The following is a 26,365-nucleotide window of genomic DNA, read 5'->3' as shown; positions in this document are numbered from 1 at the left end:
ATAATCTAAAACTCCAGAATATTTTCAGTGGTGAAGTATATATTCATCTATGGTCTTATTTGAGTTTAGCCATGTACCGTATTTAAACTTTATGTTCAAGGGAGATAACTCATTTAGCAACAAATTGTTCATCTTAACTTGTGCAACATCTATTTGTGAAGCTCAAGTAAGACTTCTTTAAAGTATTAACATCAAAACTCGATACAGGACAAAATCTTTGCACCAGAATAAATGTTACTTTCATATTTCAACAGATTTCTGATACTAAACCACAAAAAAGTGAAATTCAGCAAATTTTTTTATAAATGAGAACAAAAGAGATAATAAGTAAGAGAACAAAGAAGAGTGAGTGTGTGTGGTTTTTACTTGTTAGCAATACAGACACAGGGTTAAGCTTTTTATCTAACAATATCTGAAAGTGCACTTTATTTAACAAAAAAATAAGTCCAAACTTCTTTGAATTCTTCAGGATCAAAAACCTTTTAACCAAGAGAAAGAAAGAAACTCACAGAAAAATACCATATAGTGGAATCAATTCACGTTAAATGTTTCCAACATAATAATGTTCACAAACAGTAAAATAATGCAAGCAATGTCATGAAACACCCTTGACCTTTAACCTTGAAGATCTGTAGATGTCACATCTATCACATATCAAAAGTGAATACCAAATTTAGCCATAGTCAATTTTTTTTCAAATCACAGGCATGCATTGTGAAGGAATGCAAATGCATGCAACATGCAAACAAACTCTGCTGAATATTGAGATTCTTGCAGTTACAAGAACATTACTCTACATGAGCTAAGTCATCATTGTTAATTTTAACACTTAAATATAATTAAATCACCAAAGTAAATGGTACCTGTTCTTATTAATCTGACAAGATATGAAATTCCATCATCTAAATCCCCCCCTTTTTTCAATTTATTAATCATCCCATCCTTTTGAAATTCCTTTCAGTGCAAAATTTTTGGCATTACATTCTTTCAGACATTTAAGATACATAATTATCAGTGAAAGTTACTATGCTTAGACTATAGCTGACAAGTTAAGATACATTACTCTACTAATTACCAAAATAAGGTCAATAAGTAGAACCAAATCCAGATGTTGGTTTCTGATAATGTTTCTTACAACTTTACATAATTTAATTAAGTCTGTTGATGATGCCTCAGATCAAAAGTTGTTTTTTTTTATCTTCTTATTGCCATTGAACTGTTTCACCATAATCTGTACAGGCAATATAATGGCAGTTTGACAATACCACCCCCCTGCTAGCTTATTTTGCCATAATCCATTTAACCTATAAAATACTAGACTGAAAATATAACCCTAGTCATTTGTTTATTGATAAATTAGAAATGATGCCAGCATGACTTACTTAATCATCCACAATTTGCTATTTTCATCCTAATTAAACATTGGGTAGAACAATGCACAGTTAGCTCTTACTACAATTTGGGAATAAAAGAGATTTCAAAGCACAGTTTCTGTAACTGCATAATTTATTACGTTTTGAAAATCATACATCCCACAAAAATACCAGAAACTTATGAAAAGATCTAGAAAGTTATAAAAAAGGGGTTTCCAGGCTATAATTTGCTTATTTTTGACAACTTCTCAACAACATTATCAACATTTTTCAAAACAAAAGGTGGGGTTCCAACCCCTGGAACCCAACCCCTGAAACCTTCATTGCTCCAAAAATATGAAACCGACTAAAAATATATATGTATTCTGATAAATAATTCATGCCAAATATTTTAATTGAATTTTTACACCCAATTTATTAATGCAACCAGCACCACAGAAAATTAGTCTAATTTGGCACAAGTTGTAGCTCTTCCTTTTGAGGCTATACATCTAGCAATGACATTCATAATTTGATTTAAAGAATTATTTGATTATACCGCTTACATTTCAGTAAACTGGTAATCAACAAGATTGTTACCAGAACAAATCCCTATCATTTATTTTATTTTTCTACTTACAGTATCTACAATGGAATCACCATTGGACCATCATTTGTAAATTAGAACAGAAACAAACACCATCATCATGCTGAACACAACACTTTCAGATTCAATGAACTTAACATCTTTGTACCAGCAGTTTACAGACAGCAATACTACCATTTCTATTAATGGGTCTATGACGACAGCAGCTCCGAAGTTTGAACCAGATTTGACTTTAGCCATTTATGTTGGAAAAATATGTTACAAATACATTGGACCTACAATTTGTGCAATAGGCATACTTTGTAACATAATGAACTTGCTTGTTCTTACTCAGCGACAACTGAAAGAGTCACCCTATACTTATCTAACTGGGCTGGCTCTTACCGACCTGGGAGCACTGAGTTTCTCATTCATTTTCATGGTGTTTTCTTACCCAAGTAAAGCATACTTCTGGAAGTTTTATGATTCATATATCTATCTACCACTTACAAATGTATGTGTTAATTCAAGCGTATGGATCACAGTAGTGTTGACAATAGAACGCTTTCTGTTTGTCAAATACCCTTTGTGGGCTAAAGCTATGTGCGATAGGGCAAGCGCTAAGTTCAAGAATGCACTGATCATCAGCATTATATTTGCTATTAACATTCCACACTTCTTCATCTTGAAACCAGTACCAATCGGGAATTCTACAACTCAGTACACACGTGTTTCGACAGATTTCCGTCACAGCCATCACTACCTGTACATCAGGTGGTTCTACAGCATTAGTATCCACTTTGTGCCGCTTTTCATTTTGAGTGTTGCCAACACCTACCTTGTCTATGCTGTAATGAGAGCTCGGAAAGAACGAGAGATTCTACAGATACGGAACAACAAGGAGGCCACATGGCATCGTGAGCAAGTTCGTCTAACTGTAACCCTTATCAGCATTGTTTGTTTATTCATCATCTGTATTCTTCCATCTGCTTTCTCAAACAAAAGGATTGCATATCTAATGTTTGGAGGAGATAAAACATTAGATGAATTTGCAATGTCAAATTTCTACTTTATCCTTCAGTACGTAGCTAATGTTCTTGTATGGTGCAATTTATCACTTAACTTTGTGTTCTACTGTGCCATAAATAAGAAGTTTCGTCACGTCATGCGCTGGATGATACAACGGTGGATAAAAAACCTTCGGCGAAGAAACGGCAATGTGCTGCTCCTTGTGAACTTTAAATCTGGACATTCCATCACAAGAAATAGCAGTAGTCAAACAAATAGCATTACGCTAACCACTAAGGCCAATCCGCCTGATTTATTGCTAAAACCAGAAAGAAACCACAACTGTAACCACAAAACAGCTCTGATTGACAATGTCATGGATGAGAAAGATAACGTGAATGACAATTGAAGACACAAAACTGAATGTCTGTAGCTCACATTTATACAGATTACATCAACATTTTACAATTGAGAAATCTATACAGAAGAATTTGAAAAAGCAAAGTTAAAGATATATTAGGAACAGTTGTATACCAAATCAATAAACTGAAAATGCAAGTTGAATAGAACAGTAGCAAGAATGAACTGCAAATTCAGAAATTTGAAGATAAATGTAGTAACAATCAGTTTACATGCGAAACGCATGTCATTGACATTTCAGCTGGAGAAATTTGGTTTAGACTAGACCAACTAAGTCATGCTTCATATCTTCACCCCCTCTTTTTTGTATATCACTTGGACTAATGTAAAGGGGAAGCAAAGAAATTAAAATAGAAAAAAATAGTGATCTGAAAAAGATACTAACAACATGACAGTTCGAAAAATAATGAAATATATTATATCAAAACCTACAAATTTTTTCCCTACCTCTTAAAGTCTAAATTTTTTTTTTTTTTTGGCTATTTGTTGAAATAACTTCATTTTATTATTGAACTTGATGAAAATGTAAGTAAATTTGAAAACTATAAAGTGAATCAATTGGAATTGATCAAATTCTCCTCACTGTCAATAGGGCTATATTAAGTGTCTGATCTTTTACCTCTTATATTTCTAATTATTTGTGATCATCCCTGAATAAAAGGGGTTTGGTTCTGTTTTCTATGTAACTGATGTTTATAGCGCATGTAATGAAGATGTTCAAGTGATAGAGTTGGTATTTAAACTTTTTTTTATCAGAAATAGATTCAAATTTCTTCATGGAATAATAGAAAGTTCAAATATCCTTCTCAATTTTTCACTTAACAACCTAAAATTTCCCTCTAAATTATCCAGTGAACTTACTAAGAAAGTTCATCAGGTTAATTTTATTTAATCAAAGGAAGACTAATTTTATCCCCTGATCAGCATCATTGTATGCACTGTAATTCTTATCAATCTCAGGAAAAAGGCTGATGTATGCCCAGCTTTTTATGAAGTTATTGATGAAAAGCTGTTTAAGTATCTGTAGTGCAGTACAAATTTCTACCTAGTTTTATTATAAGATTATGTAATCATTCCCCCCATTTTTGCCTCTTTCCACTGGAAAGCAAACATGAGAAATAGAAAATGTTTCACATCAATTTCTCATCAGAATGCATTGTCTAGTATGCACTGAATTGGTGGAATCACAAAAATACCAAAATGTTTTAGAAGCATCTATCTTACTTAACTTAAGAATTTGTAAAATGCAAAAGATAATGACTCTTTCCCAAACAGATGCACAAATTCTCACAATACCACTGTCCCCTTTTTTTCCATCTTAAAACAAACTTTTGAAAAATCAGACAATAGTAAAATTAAATAGTTAGCTTTCAAACATGAAGTAAAACATTGTAACAAAAAGATATTAAAATCTCTGAAAGCATTTTGAGTTCTTTAGATGGACTGACCAATAGACAGCAATACACTTGGCTATGTCTGCCAAAAAATAGAAGACTGACATAAGAAAGCTAAATTTTTATGAATACCAGATATTCAATATGTTGGTACATTCTAATTTTTTTCTTTAGAATGGCAAATATAGTACATTTTTCCTAAAAAAAAATGACTTTGCATACTAAAACCAATACATCAATTTCTGAATTGACAGTATAGGAACAAGAGGAAATAACCTGTCTGGTGTGTTTATTGGCAATACAGTAAAACCTGTCTAAACTGAACCCTGTTTGGTTCTAAAGAATTTCTTCATTTAAAGCATGTGCTTGTATTTTAAATTTCTTGTTGCATTCAAATTTGATATGAACTAATTTGAACTTTATCACAAAAAATCTTCAATGTAAAAAAGTTATGAGGTCATAGTAGATCCAAGTATTGTGATGTCATAACTTTTGAATGTTTTTACACTTACAATATTTTTATGAAATCTACATCTGCCTTAGACAGGTTTCCAGTTTATTCAGGGTTTTGTTAAGACAGGTTTTCCAATACATTGTAAATAGTATCTATATATTGTTATTTAATATTGTGTTTTGGTTATTAGTCCCTGTGATATAAGGTATCATGTGATCATATTGTAAATAAACCCATCCTAAACCTACTTGTTATTTATTGAAGTTAACAGCAGCCAGCTTTTCTTTTAAATGATTTGAAATTGTAACATTCTTTAAAGATGTATAGGAAGGAATTAGCAATACATTTCCAAATCTAAACATGACACAACTACTGTACCTTCAGAAGTTGTTGCAATCTTTTGATATCAATCAAAAATGTGATTGGGTAATAATTGCAATGAATCAAAATGTATCTTGTAATTTATATAAGAATAAAGAGATAATTTCTTTTGCAAATTATCATTGCATATATAGTGAAATCACAACAGTATTTCTGAATTTATACTTACAGTAACCCTACGTGAAAATTTCTAGAAAAGCAGCAGATTGAATTTTGAGATGGTTGACAAGAGAATGTATTTTGCCAATAATTCAAGTCAAAAATAAATCATTATTCATACGTTATAGGGTCTTTTAGTCCAACTTGAATCCTCCTCTATGTTGAAAGCATATTAAACATGCTCTTTTGTATTTTTATCATTGATTTAAACTAACAGGACTTCGGTCATTGTCATATGGACATTTTTCCTATATATTTCCTTCATTTTTAAACTGCTTGTACATCAACAATTGATTTTAAAAGGATCTGTCAAATGAAAATTGATATCACAATTACCACAATTAATAACAGTAGTAAAACCATGAGAAACATTCATTAACAGTAATGGAAAATCAATGACGGACAACAAATAATGTAAAAGACACAACAAGTAACAATTAGCACATAAAAACAAACACAGAAATATTATAATTCATGTCTGGTAGCCAATTTGAACCAAAGTAGATACTACACATATTTTATACTGTAATACCATATAGTGGATAATTTTTCCTGAGTGCTAATTACAGTGTGCTAATTTTGGCATAGTTTAGCAGTCTGTCTAAAAAATGCAAAAATGAATTCTGCAAAAAAAAATAATCTGGGCTTAAGTACTTAGTGCACCACTTATCATGCATGAAAATTAGAAGTGCCAAAATTTTTTGGTTTTTTTTTGCTTCAAAATTGCCAAATTTTACAGCCTTCATATGAGATTTCAGTTTACATCTATACTTATTTAAGATTTTCGGCTCACAAAATATGACCCTAAAAGTCAGTCAAAATCTGGACTAATGTAACATATATGAGAAATATCAATTTCCCACAAAATTTCAATCTTCATGTGATGTGTGTAAATGTTTTTTAATTCACAATTTTGTATACCGGTAGTTTTTGAGATCACCGATTTTGTATGCACAAAATACGTACCTAATTTTCACACAAATTTAATTATGATATAAAATACAGTAGTTTGGGCACATGAATACTGTTAAAGGAATGACAGTCCACTGAACCTATAAACAGACAAACTGATGGACAGACAGCCAGAAAAAATAAAAATGATGGGCAACAGTGCCCCAATTATGTTATTTTATTATTTTTTACATCACATATCTTGGGTTTGAAGTATAACTTCAGTACCATAGAAAAGAAATATGTCAATAACATTGCCATAACTGCAGCATTTTTAATAAAAAAAAACAAAAACAAAAACAAAAAGCAACATACATGTTAACCAAGTGACAATATCTTCATAGAACCCAAATCTACAATCTGTAAAATAAGGAGTATCACACAGACAAACTGACTTCACTATTTGCCAACCCTTGTAACCTTTAACAAAAAGACAACAGAAGAGAGAAATATTTTTATTATTTAGATAGCAGTGTTTTATCTAATGTTCCCAGTGTAACACTGTGAAATAAAGTCAGTAATTTCACTCTCAGACTTTATCCCGCCAAAACGTCACAACTTTTATATCAATCCACCAATCATAAAATTTAAAATTCATGTTGAAAATATCCATAAAAATTGAATAAAATCTATACAACAAATAAGATAATCACTTGGTTATTGTGAATAATCAAAATATGACCACTCATGCCAAGAACGCTTGAGGATTTAATTGGTGCGCAGAACAAGTTCCGCACACTAATTAAATCTTGGCGTTCTTCTGCACTCATGATAATATTTTGGTTATTCACTCTTTCCAATTAATTATCCTATTTTTACTACAATGTAGTTAGTTAAATGAACATAAATATTTAAGACACAACCAAACCCAGTATACTCTTCGCTGAGAAATTTGAATTTTACAGAGAGCTTAAGTGTTAACAAACACGATAAAATGCAAGCAAGTCTTGAGCTACAATCATTTCCAGAGAGAAATATAATTCTAACACCAATAATATCTGCATTGTGCATGTCATTAAGTTCTCAAAGCTCTTTGAAATAAATAGGTCTGAAATAATACCTAATGGACCAATTTATCAAAAATAGGTTGTTTAATTAGTGAAAAAGCTTTACCGTAATTAAACCACGATAGTCTGACGTCACCAAAAATACCTAAAAATTTCATCGGTTCCTGGACCTGTCACAATGGACAGATTCTATGTGAAAATTTGTAATCTAAGTAACTTTGCGTGATTGTGTTAACACTTGGTGGTTAATTTTTCTTTTTTGAACTGGTTGTTCCAAATCTTGTTACGTGATAATAGACTCATTAAAAGGATTTCATTAACAGATCAAATATAGTTCAGTCTAAATCAATCTTAAGTCTTCCTTCAATAATTGTATTTGAATAAGTTTTTAAGATAAAATGATATTTCTTGCCATAGAAAAAAACTCTGCATTATTTAAGTAAGGCACTTGTACGGCACTTGACATGAACATTCCATTCTTGAGGTAATGACAAGACATAATTGACTGAATTTTTATCACTAACCATGTTTCAGTTTACAACTTACAGTATGTAGAGGTTTTTTTTATGGTAATTACCTTTTTAATATGGGCTTAACATTTTAATCATAACTGTCAATTTACAAGTCCATCTAAACACCATGCAGTCAATATATTGATGCAGTGCTATTATAATTTTTTTTACCAATGTCTACAGGTAAGTTTGGCTTAAAAATTAACTTTCTCACCATTAAAATCTACCTGCAGAACTTAAAAATATATTTTCAAACAAATTTTCGTTTCAAGAGCGGTGGAAAATGGACATATTCTAGGCTTGCGATTGTTACAGATTATAGGGGAAAAATATAAAAGCACAGGGCTTCAGTGAACTGAAAAAACATTTGATGCATTACCTAAAGAAAATTTTTAATTTTCAAAACAAATTTGATTCATGTGAATTAGTTGTGCAGAAAAAAACTGAAAACTTGTGACATTAAATATCACTTTTCTCAACTAAAAAACAAGAACTAAGCTTAGACAAATATGTCACTGAGTAAATCAAATTCAATACTTTATATATTATTAAAATTTAACACACTTATAATTCACTAATGCATAAGCACAAAGCACAGATCAAATTGGCACTAAAGAGATGGTATGTATCAGTTATCAATTAGTCTAGTATACAAGCTAGCTCACTCAATCAATCACACCCATTTACGAATTTCAGATATTCTATCCTTTTAGTGATGAGTAATAATTTTAGTAGCAGCAGAGTTTTTTCCTTCTACCAATAAAAGCAAGTAAAAATACCATAGATACCAATAACAGTAGCAAGTGAAATTTAATTAAATAAATGGCCAATGAAAAAGATAATAAATATTTGCTCTCCCTGTGAAAAACTAGCCTTTTTAAAAACGTGAAATTAAATTAGCATTTTATAAATATCAATCAAGATAATTTACAGACAAAATGGAAGAACTAACATGCTACTGTTACAGACACTAAATGTCTATGGAGGACAAAGATGATGCTATTGCCAATGACGACGAATAAAGACACCACTAAAATAAAATACAACCACAATTTTTTGCCTGTCATAGAAATACAATGTTGGTGTCAATTTGTGTCTTAAGGAGGTAGACCTAGGGTAAAGGACATAACTCTTGAAATCAGTGATATGTTTGTATCATATTCAATTTCACGAAAGCCTTTCAAGTTACTTTAATGCTTACAAAAGATTGTTGTACAATGGTGAATACAACCATTCCAATGATTTGTTCGTCTGAATATAGCTGAAATATTGCTGCTCGGACGTTAAACCCCAACAAACAAACAAAGCAAACCAATGATTTGTAAGAGTTGTATCTCTTACCACAGGTCTACCTCCTTAATTCATCACTTTTTTGACATCTTTATTTTTTTAAATTTCCTTTTGATTTCAAAAGACTAGTCTTGCTTCATGAATGATAGTTTTACATGAAAAGGCTCTAAAAAGGATTGAGACTTTTATCAAAGTGCTTACACAAATAGAATTAAACATAGTGATTATATACTGTATGTCTGTTAATGGTTTTTCTCATCAATGGAATGGCTAAAAAGTAAATAGATGTTACATTTCAATCAGACCGAAATCAAATCTAATTATGGTATCAAAACAGAAAGGTTTTGCTCTAAATAGAATTTGTGTTGTTGACATTTCATGACAATGTACAAGTATTTACATTACTGTGATGTTAACAACAAACAGCAATATAAGATGCTTGTTCCATTTCCAACTTTGAAAAAGTCATCAAGAACAAATCCAACAAACAGCAACCTAACAAGGTAGAAAAAAATAAAGCAAAAGGGAAACGGTTTTGAAAACTCAAGGAAAGAAAAAAAAAAAAAAAAAAAAAAAAACTTCAAATAAAAAAAAAATAATTAAAACTGAGAGAAACCAATCATTCAAACAATAAAAACATAACCAAATCCAGAGAAAACCCAGCCAATATCCACCACTGCTTTATTTAGTGTTCTTTATTGTAGTAATTTTACTGGATTTTAATACTGCTCATATTCCCATGGTGTCTATTTGTCTATTTTGTCTCTTGGAAAATTTACTTTAAGCTCTATCAAATTTAACAATACAATGCTTTTTTTTCAGCTCACAACCATCAAAATAGATCTTGACAATACTGGCAGCAATATTCTTTTGTAAGTCAGTGAAGACTCTATCGATGAAATCTATTTTATCAGTTATGATAAAGTCTTTGTAATATAAATAAGTATTGGACAGCATCATGGAAGGAAATTACTGCTTCCAAAATAGGGGGGTCATTTAATTGACATATTCCTAAAAGCAGCACAATATCTCATTGTAGTATGTTACTGACCAGTCACATGTTAGCGTTTCTAACAGAGAAAACTTGGTACAATGTATAATAGTGTTTGTATGCAAGCATTCTATAACATTCAACCTTTATGCCATTAAGGTCCTCATTCAGCACAGTTCTTGTTTCAATTGAAATTCGGTTGATAACTAGTGATTTAACCTTTAATGTTCTAATCAACCAACCAAAAAAAGAAAAATAAAAAATGAATCAATTTATACAGAATCATGAAATACCAGCAATCAATGAACAATTACAGTCACATAAGATGGAGCCAAATTTTCAAATTGCATGATTGAAATCATTTGGAAAGACAAGCTTGTATAGAAAATAGCGAGACAATGCTAATAAACAAAGACAAATAGGAAAATAACAAGGTATACGTTGCCTAGATTTCTACAATCACTTAACAACTATCAGAATAATCTAAAATCAGTAGGAATTAATGGATTATACCAGATTTAAGGAAACGTTAAGCAGTATATTATGACTGATATTGTTTTTTTTCCTCTGTAAGTGCAATTAACTGAAGTCTAGGCTAGTACACATTAGAAAGTTCATTCAGAATTTATATCATCAATTTTAGTATGAATGTAGGATGTTTAGTTTTTATTGTGATTTTCATGATTTTAGCTCCATTTAAGGAGGTAGACCTAGAGTAAGGGAAATAACTCTTGAAATCTTTTCAGTGAAAAGTTTGTATCATGTTCAATTTCACCAAAGCCTCTCAAACTTTGACTTGAAACAGTTTAAATTAAGTCAAAGTTTGATGTTTACCTGAGACTGAAGTAAAATGCTGAATATAAACATTCCAATTATTTGCAAAAGTTATGTCCCTTACTCTAGGTCCACCTCCTTAAAACATCAAAGTTTTGTTCCCTATAATATAGCTGTTCAGTGGAATATTTTATGAATAAAGAACTTAATTCTGAATTTTATGTACTAACAATTTAGGAAATCATGATAATTTTAAAATTGTTATCAATGAGTACTTTGATATAGACATAAGTATACAGCAAAATTTCCTAAATTAGAGTGTGTAGATTTTTTTCTCAGACACACTTTTTATCTTACATTTTTAAAACATAAAAAAAATACATAGTATTAAAATAGACCTTTGGCAAACAAAGATTTTGTTATGTTTTCAATGAACATTAAAGATGTGATAAAATGATGATTAATAACTAAACACAGTCCATATTTAATTTCTCTTACAAGTATTCTATATATCAAGTAATTCTCCTATTTGTTTTAAATGAACATTTATGAGGAGAGTAAATGATAACTGATGTGACCAATTATTTACTAAGCATAATCCACAATGGAAGAGGGACATCTGGCATACTGTAAATCTAAATTTAGCAAACCAATTCGTTCGAAATGCCTGTACCAAATCAGGACCATTTCAGTACCAGCTACTCCTGTCAGATTAAATTTGGACTTGACTTGATAATAGGTACCAGTATCGTATTGCATATCCCTGAGCGGGTGTAGGTCAAAACATGGATGCTATAAAAATATAGTGCATTTTCTTTTTGCCTCTCTACAAACTAATGTTTTGTCAAAAGATATGAACAATGACTTATAAAATAGAGCAAACATCACACTGGAAGATGAAGAACTTTTTTAAGAGAAAATCTAACATAATATCATAAAAATGTTCCACTGAAAAGGTTGGTTTGGTGAGTGCAAAACGAAAGTGAAAGTAGGGAAAATGGCTATTTATATGTGTTCTTTTTGTTGTTACCTTTATTTGTTGGCCTTTGAATCTATGCATTGATTTAATGCTTCCATTCCACTGCCTTGTAAATTCAAAGTCAATAAATAAACATTAGATTGTTTACATGGGGTACATTATGCAATTAATAATCAACCACAAGTAGAGAAAAATGTAACATGCAAAAAGAACATTTTCCTATATATAAACCATGCTTTCTGGAGACAAAAACAATGTCCTTGATATCATGTGTTAACAGCTCTTTACAAAGGAGGCATTGACTATTTCATTCTTCAGATTGCTTTTAAGATACCCATGATTTTACAGCAAGTAAAATAGTTGAGTTCAGGGAACAGAGATAGTCTTGATTTGATAGAATGGTCATTACCTGATGAGCTGTCTTAGGTAATTGACTTGATAGCTGACAAGGATATTTTAACTTTCAATCATACTAAGATAAAAATGTGTATGGAATATTAACAAGAAGCTCCCAGGAGCTGAATCGCTCACCTGGTTGAATTTTGCCTTTCAAAGGCAATAAATTTAACAAGAAGTTGTCCAACAATTTTGACTCAAGAAATCTTTGGTAGGTCTTATCATAAGAATCATTTCAACAATTGAAAGTTTGAGCACATGCTGAACACTATTACCCTATGTCAGAATTTAGCTAAACCTAACAGTTTAAGAGGTATATGTGAAAAACTACTGTCTGACCCTATGTTCTATTTTTAGTAATGGCGACCATGCTTTCCAACAGATTAAAAATCCCCACAACAGTTCTATGCAGGATACCCCAAGGAACATTAAATACCAAGTTTGGTTTCAATTGGTCAAGTAGTGTCAGAGGAGAAGATTTTTGAAAGAAATAACATGAAAAATACCAAAAATTGTTGAAAAAGGGAAATAACTCCAACATGGCTTAGCAGATTACGACAAAAAAATGGCCAGAGATAGATCACGTCATGCTTAACACTTTCATACTGTCAGAATTTAGCTAAACCTAACGGTTTTGGAGATACATGTGAAAAACTACTGTCTGACCCCTATCTTCTATTTTAGTAAAGGCAGCCATGTTTTTCAACGAATAAAAATCCCCACATCAGTTCTATGCAGGATACCCCAAGGAACATTCATACCAAGTTTGGTTCTAATTAGTAAAGTAGTTTCAGAGGAGAAGAGTTTTGTATAATTGTTAACGAGGACGGCGGATGCCAAGCGATGGTAATAGCTCACTTGGCCTATGACCAGGTGAGCTAAAAAGTTTAAATCTCCTTGTCAATTGTCTGGTTAACTACATAAGATATTTGAACACATACCAGCTATTCAACTAAGGGAAGACCAACTCCAATATCCTAAAATCAACTATATTACACACTGTAACAATTCCTAACATAGTCAATCTCTCAAGATAAAAGAGGACACATTAACAATTTGATTCTTTAGAATATATTTTAAATACCTATGTTTATATCAACACCACTTGCAACTTGAACGGTGATAAGAAGTGCACAGAATTAACCTATTCGCACCAAAGAGTAGTAATAAGGAAGATATCATCCTGCCATTCCTTTCTAGCGTTCTATTAAACCAAAATAGCAGATATAATAGACAATCTTAAGGATGCAATGAAACCATGTTAAATTCTGATATAGTAAATCTCTTCAAACTGAATTCATCAGTTTAAAACATAACTCTGACATGTTAATATGCCATGTAATCCCATCTTAGAAGGCGGCTACATAAAGGGGAAATAACTCTGTCTATCAAATCTTAGTAGCCCATGGAAAAGTGTATCCCAGGCAATCAATTACTTAAAAGACAAAATGATCCTAAAACATACTTGCATGCAATTATCATACAAGAAAATAGAATATTGAAAATCGAAATATTGATTTTCACCTTAACAGTTTTGCTATTAAAGGATTTCTAACCATGCATTAAAAGTATGTATAAGACTGATTTATTGTTTATTTGCATTTTCTAGTTTGAAAAGTAAAAGTAAAAGTTTTGAGAGATTAAGACAAACAAGAAGTCTGTGAACAAATGGCAACTAATTATATGCTGTACTTGCCTAGCTGTACCATAATTTTAGTATATTGTCAAAGTATAAACTAAGTTGTAAAAAAGATATCATTGTCCAATCCTGAAATCAAATCCCATGATATGGCACACCTATTTAAAGCATTTGTCAAAATATCATGTGGCTATAACAAGCAGTTGAAAGAAAACTTTTATGAAAAAGAGTGATGAACAGACTGATGGCATGGGTAGAACAGTATACCTCCTGCATCAGAGCAACTAAAAGTTGAAGTTATAAAAATGTACCGGTAATGAACAAACAGACAGACAGACAGAGGAGCAATCCGCTCATTGCAAACCCTCTGGGCTATTTTTTTCAAATATAGAAAGTTTAAATAGTGTTTAAAATGTTTTAAAAAACTATAATAGTGTTATTGTGTTTTATTCTATAGACAATAATGTCTTGCCAAGCTATACAAGAGATGTTGACCTTGCTCAAGGATAACTGATTGTTAAGAAATATTTGTTACTAAAATAATGTTTTTTTCAATTATCATATAGTATTGGATTAAACAATTACCAGGATAATGAAGAAAACATTCTTTCCCATTCTATAATTGTACATCATCCATTTTATTAAGATTTGTATTAAGAACAAGTAAGGTTGGTAATAAAAGAATTATAAACTCACAATTAAGTTGTTTCAATATAATAATGTAGATTTTATAGTGATCAACCACCTCGATATTATTAAAATAATTATTAATCGTGAAAAAATTAAAGTAAAATCTGTCTTACAAGATTAATAGACAGGTGAAAAAAAACAGAAGCATCGTTAAACATATTTTGACCACTGGCTTTCCTGTTCAATAGCCTGATGCTTGATGCTAGTTCCGCTCATACCATTATATATATATAAATCACTAAATTTGGATGACACCTAACCTACACATAAAATTTCATCGAAGTACATTGACCAGTTTAGGTGGAGTTAAGCCAACAAGATATATGAACAGATGATTAGATGGACATACAGACAGAATGTTCCTATTCACCCAAAAACTTTTCAAAGGTATCAAATTTTGAAGTTTAGATAAATCATTCATAATATATACCTTAAACATTGTTTTTCCTATGGACTTCACCATAATAGTGAAGTTTTGATGGCCTTCAACATAATGCCAAAGTTCAGATGTCCTTCAGCATTATGACATAGTTCAGATTGCCTTTAGCATCATATGACACAGTTCAGAAGGCCTTCGGCATTATGACACAGATCAAGTGGTCTTCAGCATTATGACACAATTCAGATGGCCTTCAGCATTATGACATGGTTCAGGTGGACTTCAACATTACCACATGGTTCAGGTGGACTTCAACATTACCACATGGTTCAGGGGGACTTTAACATTACCACATGGTTCAGATGGCCGTCAACATAATGACAAAGTTCCAATGGCCTTCAACCTGATGGCCTAATTCTGATAGCCTCTAACATAATGGCAAAGAATAAATGGTCTTCTGCATTATGACACAGTTAAGATGGCCTTTAGCATTATGACACAGTAAAGATAGCCTTTAGCATTATGACACAGTTAAGATAGCCTTTAGCATTATGACACAGTTAAGATAGCCTTTAGCATTATGACACAGTTAAGATAGCCTTTAGCATTATGACACATTAAGATAGCCTTTAGCATTATGACACAGTTAAGATAGCCTTTAGCATTATGACACAGTTCAGATGGCCTTTAGCATTATGACATAGAACAGGTGGCCTTCAGCATTATGAGACAGAACAGGTGGCCTTCAGCATTATGCCACAGTTCAGATGGCCTTTAGCATTGTGACAAAATTCTGATAGCCTTTAGCATTATGACACAGTTCAGATGGCCTTTAGCATTATGACATAGAACAGGTGGCCTTCAGCATTATGAGACAGAACAGGTGGCCTTCAGCATTATGCCACAGTTCAGATGGCCTTTAGCATTATGCCACAGTTCAGATGGCCTTCAGCATTATGACACAGTTCAGATGGCCTTCAGCATTATGACACAGTTCAGATGGCCTTCAGCATTATGACACAGTTCAGATGGCCTTTAGCATTATGACACAGTTCAGATGGCCTTCAGCATTATGACACAGTTCAGATGGCCTTTAGCATTATGACACAGTTCAGATGGCCTTTAGCATTATGACACAGTTCAGATGGCCTTCAGCATTATGACATAGTTCAGATGGCCTTCAGCATTATGACACAGTTCAGATGGCCTTCAGCATTATGACACAGTTCAGATGGCCTTCAGCATTATGACACAGTTCAGATGGCCTTCAGCATTATGACACAGTTCAGATGGCCTTTAGCATTACGACACAGTTCAGATGGCCTTTAGCATTAGGACACAGTTCAGATGGCCTTTAGCATTATGACACAGTTCAGATGGCCTTTAGCATTACGACACAGTTCAGATGGCCTTCAGCATTACGACACAGTTCAGATGGCCTTCAGCATTATGACACAGTTCAGATGGCCTTTAGCATTATGACACAGTTAAGATAGCCTTTAGCATTATGACACAGTTCAGATGGCCTTTAGCATTATGACATAGAACAGGTGGTCTTCAGCATTATGAGACAGAACAGGTGGCCTTCAGCATTATGCCACAGTTCAGATGGCCTCCAGCATTGTGACAAAATTCTGATAGCCTACAATATTTGAGAAAATTCTGATAGTCTTCAACATAATGGCAGAGCATCAATGACCATCAGTATTATGAGACAGTTCAGATGGCCATCAGCATTATGACACAGTTCAGACCGCCTTCAGCATTATAACAAAATTCTGATGGTCTTCAACATAATGACAAAATTCCAATGACCTTCACCTAATGGGGAAGTTCTGATAGCCATCAACCTTATGGTAAAGTTCTGATAGCTTTCAATATAACGGCAAAGCATAAATGGCTTCCAACATAATGGTGAAGATCTGATAGTCTTCAACTTAATTCAAAGTTCTGATGGCCTTCAACATAATGGAAAAGTTCTGATGTCTTTCAACATCATGGCTAATTTCTGATTGCTTTTTTAATAATGGCAGCATTATGATGGCATTCAACCTAATGGCGAAGTTCAGATGACCTTCAACAAAACAGCTAAGTACTGAAGCCTTCAACATCATGACAAAGTACCTATATCTAGGGCTTAGTTTTTCTTTGTCTTTTCAAGACATTAAGAAATCACAAATTCCCTGGGGATGTACTCAGATTGCAAGTAATAGAATGCAATGTTTACCATACTTTTTTACTTTGAACTTTATTAAAATTTTCAACTGTTTCAACTGTTTATTAGTTAAACTCACAGCTGCAATTACTACGTAACAGGAGCTAAATACAGATATTTATAAATACAAAGATAGTATACAAATCGAGTGCAACACTATCAACATACATACAGTAACAATGTCAAGGAAATCTAAATACATATATCATAATAATGAACATGTGGGTGCAAATAAATATAGTGTAAATATGATGCTACTGAGTGATCAATTTTTCAATTTTCTGGATGAGTAGAGACAATCTGGTGAGTACATTAGTATTACCATATTTCAGCATTGTATACAATTTAGTAATGTATAGATAAATATAGTAATATTCGGGAACAATTTTTTTCCGTAAATTTACAATATCATCATGAGTGCAAAGACATATATAATGGAACTCGTCCCCAAGACCAGTCATACATAAATTATAAATTCTATCATTACTCGGAATATTCTGCCATCTGTTGGTTTCGATCGGAAATTTTACATTACATATATGTAACTTACAGATAGTGACCCATCGTGCACGATTTAATCTAAGTAAGTATGACTCAAGTTTAAACTCAGTGTTGAAATTTGAATAAAATTCCTGGAATTGCTATATTTTGAATTTTTCTGTATAAAACATATAAAGCTTTTTGGGCCTGTTCTACCAATCTCTTTTGAGCTTGGAAGAAATTCCCATTGAAGTTGAACAGAAGACCCAAATAAGTGTAACAGTCCTGAATTTCAATCTCTTGATTGCATAATTTTAAAGAGATTTCTCACTTAAACTTTCTATTCAAAAAAATAACAAGCTTTGTACTTGAAACATTAACGCTAAGTCTCCACTCGTTACAATATTCTTCAAAACGTTTCAGTGTCACTTGCATTTCATCAACAGATTCAGAAAATAAAACAGTGTCATCTGCGTAAAGTAAGATAAACAATTTAATATAAACATGAAGATGATTCAAATATGTGTCATTTACAAAAGTCAGGTCATTTACTGACTTAGAGATCAGAAAGAACTCCAGATCGTTTATGTACAAGGCAAAGAGGAAGGGTGATAACTTTTCTCCCTGCCTCACACCAAACTCACATGGAAAAAAATCTGTTCGCAAATTACCATCTTACATGCAAGACTTAATATTTGTTTATAGGTTTATGATAGATTTAAACATTCTTCCACCAATTTTACTTTTAGCTAATTTTTACCATAACCCAAGTCTCCACACTGTGTTGAACGCCTTCCGAAAATCGATAAATGTGCAGAATAACTTTCCCCCAGAAGATAAATATATAGAAATAAGCGAATGTAAAATGTATATATTATCTTGTACAGAGTAGCCCTTTCTGAATCCGCCTTGAGCATCAATAATCAGTCCAAATTCATCTGACAATTTATTGATCCTTGCGTTCAAAATAGAGCCTTGAGCATCAATAATCAGTCCAAATTCATCTGACAATTTATTGATCCTTGTGTTCAAAATAGACGTATATACTTTTCCCAAATTTGAGGTCAAACAGATGGCTCTATAATTATCTAAATTATTCTGGTCACCTTTGTTTTTGTATATAGCCTCGATAACATCCGTAAGCCATGCTAAAGGAATATTTCCAGAATCAAACACATGATTAAATATCTTAACATATATTTGTGTAATAGTACTTCTAATATGTTCATTAACAACTTCATCGTCACCAGATGCCTTATTGTTTTCAAGATTTTTCACTGCTGCAATAATTTCCTCTACAGAGATATTGCTGTTTACAATTCTCATAAATTCTTGGTCATATCCTATATTATCAAATAAATCATTTATATCAAAATCTTCGGACTCATCTTCAATATTTTCACTGAGCTTATTAAAGTAATCATAAAGCTGCTCGATAATAATATTCACGTTTTATCTAGATGCTTAAGAATTTTCCAAAACTCTCTCGAATCTTTTTTCGACTTTTTACGCAGATCAGATTCGAGTTTATGCTGGAATTGCCCATAGCATCTAGACATCTCATTTTATATTTTTTTGGCAGCTTTCTTCATAATATCTCTGTTTACTTTACTTTTAGTGCGATTGTAACATTTTGTTGCCCTGTGAAAATTTTTTCTTTCCACCCGGCAAGAATTGTATACCAAACCTCATCAGTTTGTTTTCCCTTCGCTCCATTGTTCGCACGGAAGGAAAATACGCTCTGAGCAATATCAAGAAACAGTTCACAAATTATATCGACCGTGAGGTTAACAATTTCATTTGAATTGTCATATCGATTTTCTGTGAAAAGATTGTCAATTTCATTCAGTTTAGTGACGTCATCAACTATTGCTTTGACAAACTGGTTTTCCTTCTCCGGGGATCCACCTTGGCGCATGGGGATTTTACTATCAATGGAATTCGTAGTAAATTTGTTCAGTGATGCATACAATTGAAAACAAAAGGCACAGTAAACATCAGAGTATAACGGACTGTAATCCATAACACAGAAGTTTTTAATCAAAGGAAATATTTTAAAAGACAAAATAAAATAATCTACTAATGACACATTGTTACATGTAGTATGACCAATTTAAAAGTCAATTCCCGGTAATCAACCATTGCCAATATAAAGAATATTATGTTTACAGAATTCTGTCAACTTATATCCAAAATTGTTAGGGACTGACAAATCTGACGATAACCGTTCTAATAAGATTTTATAATTAGGCAAATTTTGATAGTCATACATACTTGCCAACAATTCATCATCGTCAAATTCATCCAGTATATTAATAAGGTTATCATCTGGTATAACAACATTGCTCAAAGTTTTAGTTTTTGCATTCATATCACCAATTAATGCAGGTGTACAATCAAATTTATTAAACATAGAAATCATCTCTTTTTCAATTTCATTAAAGGCGTCGTTACTAGTGTATCTGGTATTTTCAAGTGGTATATAGACACAGTCCAATAAAAGATTTTCCTCAATACCAAAGCATGATTTATCAATTACCACCCACAGAACAAACTCTGACTCTGATTTTGGAAATTTCAAAAAAGAATCTAAATTATCTTTGAAAACAATAACAATACCTCCAAATCTCTTATTAGATTTAGATCTATGTTTACAGTGAGATCTATACCCTTTTGGCAAAGACAAAATATCATTTTCATGAGCTTTAGATTCTAAAAAATTAACAAGTCATTACATAATATCAATTCTTGAAACTCTGGATCAAGCAGTTTACTTTGTATACAACAAACGTTAATACATATATATGATAAATCATTAATTTCCCCTTAAGTTCTGTTTTCCGGAGAATTAGATCGGCTCCTGCCACGAAACCCCCAGCTATTATTAGTTGGACAGTCATGATTCAGTCCTTTGGGTCAAAACCCTCTCAGCGGTGCAAACTCTGGTACCTGTGGACGGAATTGTGGCCTTTCCTGTTGGGGAACAGGCATACGGAACTGAGGTCCCATACTAGGCCTGAAGTCAGATCTAGCACTAAAACCATGTTGCAGTTGAGGTTCTTCGGTTGGTACATCTACAGGACTGACCAACTGATTGCCAATGTATAACTTGTCCATCACAACCCTAGCATTTCTGTACCCTTGATGTCTTAGAGTATGCATTTTCGGCAGCAATTCCTTCCTGCGATTAGTAATTTCAATGGGAAATTGCTGAAAGACTGAACAGGGACATCCTTGATCAGAGAATTTTGCCTTAGCTGCATCTAATACCCTCTGATGATCTGAGTACAAATTTACCTATAATGTTTCTAGGTTTGTTGTCATCCCTTTGGCAGAGTCTGTGTACATTTTGGAATTCTATGTCACCAGTTATACCTAGTTCTTCATTTATGAATTTTTGGAGAACATTTTCACAGTTTTCTAAATCTCTGTTCTCACTTTCAAGTATGCCACCAAATATGAGATTGTACTTCATTAATATGCTCTAAAATTAAGCAATTCTTCTTTCAACTGGTGATTTTCAAACTTTAGTGATTCCTTTTCAATTTCCATCTTAGAAACCCTGTCATCAACAATGCTATAGTGAAAATCTTCATCATTAATTCTTTCAGATTGCTCCTTCAAGTCTTTTCTTATGTCAAGAACTTCATTGTCTAATTTGCAAAAGTGTTTCCTAATCTCATTCCTTTTTTGTACATATTTCATCGAGTCGGTCAAGTTTTGTAAGTTGCATATTCATTTGATTGACAGTGTTTATCAGCATTTGAAATTGTGCAAGGTGTACTTGAATGGTTGATGGAGAATTGTTGGGTTCAGAGATGGTATTTTATTTAGTACTGGTGATGTGGTACATAGGCCTGGTGTAGGTTGTGACATAGGTTGTGGCATCGCCATACTAGGTGTTGATGGTATTGGAAAGGGCATATGAGGTTGGAAATTTTGTAAATTTGGATTGTTCATAATAGGAGTACAGTGCTGGTTTTCTGGTATAATAAAGTTCATGTTTCTGCTATTCAAACTGTGAATATTATTCATACCATAAATAGATTCATTCGTCCTAGCGATAACTTGTGAAAGTTCGGGTGAGACATTGTTGTTTTGTGAGTTGACTGGGCGCAGCCAAGTTTGGCGGGGTCTGAGTACACTTTGCCTGTCGTTTCCTTCGCCTCGGACCCATAAATTTAACATTTTTCCCTACCAATAATGTAAAATGTCACTATAAATCATAATGATCCCAACAAACATATCATTTTAGGCCCCGACACTTCCCTACTCAGCTTTTATTGTCGCTCATTTTGAAGCATGCATTCAACTGGTTGCCATCTTTCCTGTTTAAAATTTTAAAAGTCATGTTTAGTTTTAAATATAATATCTTGTGCCACAGGCAACAGACTTATTTGTAATTTATAAATTATATGTTAGCGTACAAACTTGAAATTAAATTCTTCTCCAACAGCTGCTTGGAGCGTAAGTTATTCTAAATAAAATGTTTTTTAATATCAAGAAGATTGGACAAATTCAATTCAAACTTTTTATTGAAGACAAAGTTTGTTCTAGTACATTTGAATTATTTCAATCTTTATTTTTTACTTACGACAAAATTGATCTTATTTTCACATTCACCATTAGACAAAAGAGACATCGATAATAAAATTACAAATATTCATTTAAATCTGAAAGCATTTAAATGGGACAATGTCCAATTTTTGAGAAAAAATATCTCATTTTGATATTTTACTTGAAACCATGAAAATTTCTTAAATCTTGGGTTTCTTGCAATCTGCTTGGTCAATATATCATTACTAGCTGAGAATGGATTTGAAGTAATCCTAAATTGTCTTTTATTTAGTCCAAAGGTACTGATAGATTGCCCCTTTTTTTCCTATTAGGTATTACCAAAAAAATACAGTGAATTTGGAAATTTTGGATGTATTTCTATTTTGGCATTTTTGGCACCTGTCTCAAAAGTTAAAAAATTAAACACCCCAAAAATGGTGACTGCTGGAATTGTCAATGAAAATGATTGGCAACCAACAAAATAAACCACCCGTTTGGAAGAAAACCACCAACATTACCCAATGCCTTATATATTTCCATTTAGGATACCAAAGCCTAAAATTAATGCCATAGTGCCAATACATTAAATCCTACCTTATTACTGAGTACTCTACATTTACCTTCTACTACTGAGTTCAGGAATAAATGCAATAATTTTGTCAGAGCTTGTAATATTAAAGGGAAAAGTATTACCTAAATGCTTCATTCAGAAAATAATAAAAAACAAAAACAAAAACAAAAAAATTGTTTGTTTGTTGGGGTTTAACGTCGGAGCAGCAATATTTCAGCTATATTCAAACAACAACAAAAAAACAATAGGACAGCATACAACAAACTAATTCTATACATAATAAACTATGTATCACAGATGAAAAATTGTATAAAACAAACAAAATAATCCCTTGTGAGTGCAAACACTCCTCAATTTTACTACAGCATTAACAAATTAGCTTCTATCAAAAATCATGTACTCTTAATTCACAGACAATATATCCCCACTAGTAGTAAACACTTGAACCACACAAATCATAGCAAAAACATGGAAATCTGGGTGGTATTGCGTAATACTATTGTCATGACTTGTTTGCAGTGTTATATTCATATTAAAAAGGATAAATTCCACCCACATCTCACTGCAGTTGTACAGAAAAAGTTATGATAGGGAATATGTAGACTTTTGCTTTGTAATATTTTTTGCCAAAATGGATAAACCTCGTCCATGTCTCACAGCAGCTGTACTGGTATAGTAATGATAGGAAATATGCAGACTGTTGCATTGTTGTATTTCTGTCAAAATGCTAACCCCTTTTCATATCTCACATAAGCTGTACAGAAATTTCAAACAAAGTAAAGTAAGGATATGTAGACTGTTGCATTGCTATATTTTTGTCAAAATAGATAAACCTCGTCTGTATCTCACAAGAACTTTATGGAAAACTATGTCAGAGTGCTGTGATGATATAGAATATATAGACTGTTGCATTGTTATATTTTTGTCAAAATGGATAAACTTCCTCCATATGTCAAAACATCTCTATGGAAAACTCTGCCAGAGTGTAGTAATGATAGGGAATATGTAGACAGCTACAATGACAGGACATAACTTTTGAATAATCCTGTTTATACGCCAGTCATAGGATTCTTGCCAATAAATAAAGTCTGCAGACTAGTTAATACTTATATAATAGAGTGATTGATAATATGCTGGGAAAGGTTACTTTTATATACTGGCCAAAATAACAAGCCAAAAACATGACACTGGTGCATTTGTTTCTGTCTCATGGATGAGATGGAGGAGAAAAAGTACTGGAAACATATAACTATACAAAAATGTACTGTACAGCTGAATAACAGGTAATTTTTGTGGGGTATAAATTTTGCCATACTTTAAGAATCTGTCTTAGGTGGCCAAAAAAAAAAATTACAGGTTATTTACTTAGAGTAAATTAGTGCACCACTCAGCATTCCCTTAAATTAGAAACACTGAAATTTTTCATATATTTTGTTGGCTTAAAAGTGCCAAATTTTACACCTGCATAAATAGCCCCTCTTAGGATATCCTTAGGAAAATAATTTTACCAAAAATGCCAACTTTAAGTAAATCAATAAATATATTGTGTTCAAGATTTATAAATTTCTATCATCACGACCATAAACTTTACAACGTGCATGAACAGATCAACAGATTACATGAGGACAGACTGACAGACACACAGTAAAGCTCAACATATCCTCCTTCCAACAAGGGTTTTAAAAAATAGATAAAGAATTAAGTTAAAGATCAATAATATTCAACTTAAGAGTAGAATTCAGAGGTCAGGGAGGGCAATAAGAACATTCACATAAGTCAATATAGCTTTATTTCTTGATGAACTAATAAACAAAAGCAGCATGGGAAAAAAATTGGTAATAAAAATCAATCTAATTATCATGTAAACACACAGGCTTCTGTAGGTAATTCGTTACAGCATTAATTAAGTAATCACACTGAAGCAATAGACACCCTAAAAAAAAAACAAGTCGTGAAAATCCAGAAAAGTTTCTGGCATTAAGTAGGTGTTGGGATGGAATTTGCATGAACATGAAAATTATATGAAAAGGTTCAGAATGGTACACAAGAATAATTTAAATCTGTTTTAAATGAGAATAAAAGTTAATTACAAACAACTGGCAAAAACACAACAAATGCTAAAAAGATGAGTAAACTTGTTGTTAGAGTACAGAGAACCTAAGCTATATACCTTCATAATACAGATAAGCTTGTGTACTTTTATCTAGTCACAGCTTAATCCAATTTAAAAGCAAAAAATATGAAAGTAAAAATAAACAATCTTATTTTATTAAAATAGATTATGAAATTACAGTGCATACAATTGAAATGTTCAGAGGATAAAGACAGTCGTCCCTTGATAAAATAACAATAACCTGATAAATATCCTATCTAATAGACTGGACAATTAAGCGGGAGATTTACCATATACTTAATACATGTATCATTATCTCTTAATCTCAACTGTCCTGTTAACTACTCAAAGCAGTTTATTAAACGATTACTATTTTATCAATTAACCACCAACTTGATCTCCTGAACATCATCACTGTACAGGCTATAAATATTTACATTATCTGATGTGAAATTGAAAGTGCAGTATACTTTTACAGTTGTGAAGTATCCAGGATGTTTTAACTGAGTACCCATCTTTTTCAATAACTAAAAGTACTACATGATTTATCAAATCTATATACTGTTTAAATGTAGTACTTTAATACATAAGATTCAATTTTCATGATTCATTCAAATTTTAGTTGTTTCTTTAATTTGTGCACATGTTGATGAAATTCATTACATGTACATAAAGTATTGTAATGATTAACAATAATGGAACCTTGATCAATAATAAATGATCAGAAATGTAAATCCATAGAGAATCATAGAAATATAACCCAAACACTGTGGTGAGACTAGCCTCCAAAACCCATGCTTTACGGAGTCTAGACTCCATAACCCATGCTTTATGGTGAGTCTAGCCTCCATAACTCAGTCTTTATGGTGAGTCTAGCCTCCAAACCCATGCTTTATGGTGAGTCTAGCCTCCATAACCCATGCTTTATGGTGAGTCTAGCCTCCATAACTCAGTCTTTATGGTCAGTCTAGCCTCCAAACCCATGCTTTATGGTGAGTCTAGCCTCCATAACCCATGCTTTATGGTGAGTCTAGCCTCCATAACTCAGTCTTTATGGTCAGTCTAGC

The 26,365-nt window shown here is 32.3% G+C and overlaps 2 protein-coding genes across 10 annotated transcripts in view; one reads left to right on the top strand and one right to left on the bottom strand.

The window, feature by feature from the left end:
* LOC148616567 (putative G protein-coupled receptor B0563.6) overlaps positions 1–5,461 on the top strand; it is a 63,931-nt gene extending 58,470 nt beyond the window's left edge. For all 8 annotated transcript variants that reach the window (XM_088583728.1, XM_088583731.1, XM_088583733.1 and 5 more), the window contains one exon: positions 1,995–5,461. In XM_088583728.1, coding sequence (XP_088439854.1) covers positions 2,060–3,355 — 1,296 coding nt within the window. In that variant the 5' untranslated portion in view covers positions 1,995–2,059 and the 3' untranslated portion in view covers positions 3,356–5,461. The remainder of the gene's footprint in view (positions 1–1,994) is intronic.
* The window catches only part of LOC148616566 (putative ATP-dependent RNA helicase DHX35), a 133,861-nt gene that overhangs the window by 64,997 nt on the left and 42,499 nt on the right, over positions 1–26,365 (bottom strand). The gene's annotated exons all lie outside the window — the stretch shown is intronic.

The sequence above is a fragment of the Perna viridis genome, chromosome 5 (genome assembly GCF_037379345.1).
Source record: "Perna viridis isolate PV_CMFRI_1.1 ecotype Kerala chromosome 5, ASM3737934v1, whole genome shotgun sequence".
NCBI classification, from domain to species: Eukaryota; Metazoa; Mollusca; class Bivalvia; order Mytilida; family Mytilidae; genus Perna; species Perna viridis.
This window is presented reverse-complemented; position numbering and strand designations above follow the sequence as displayed.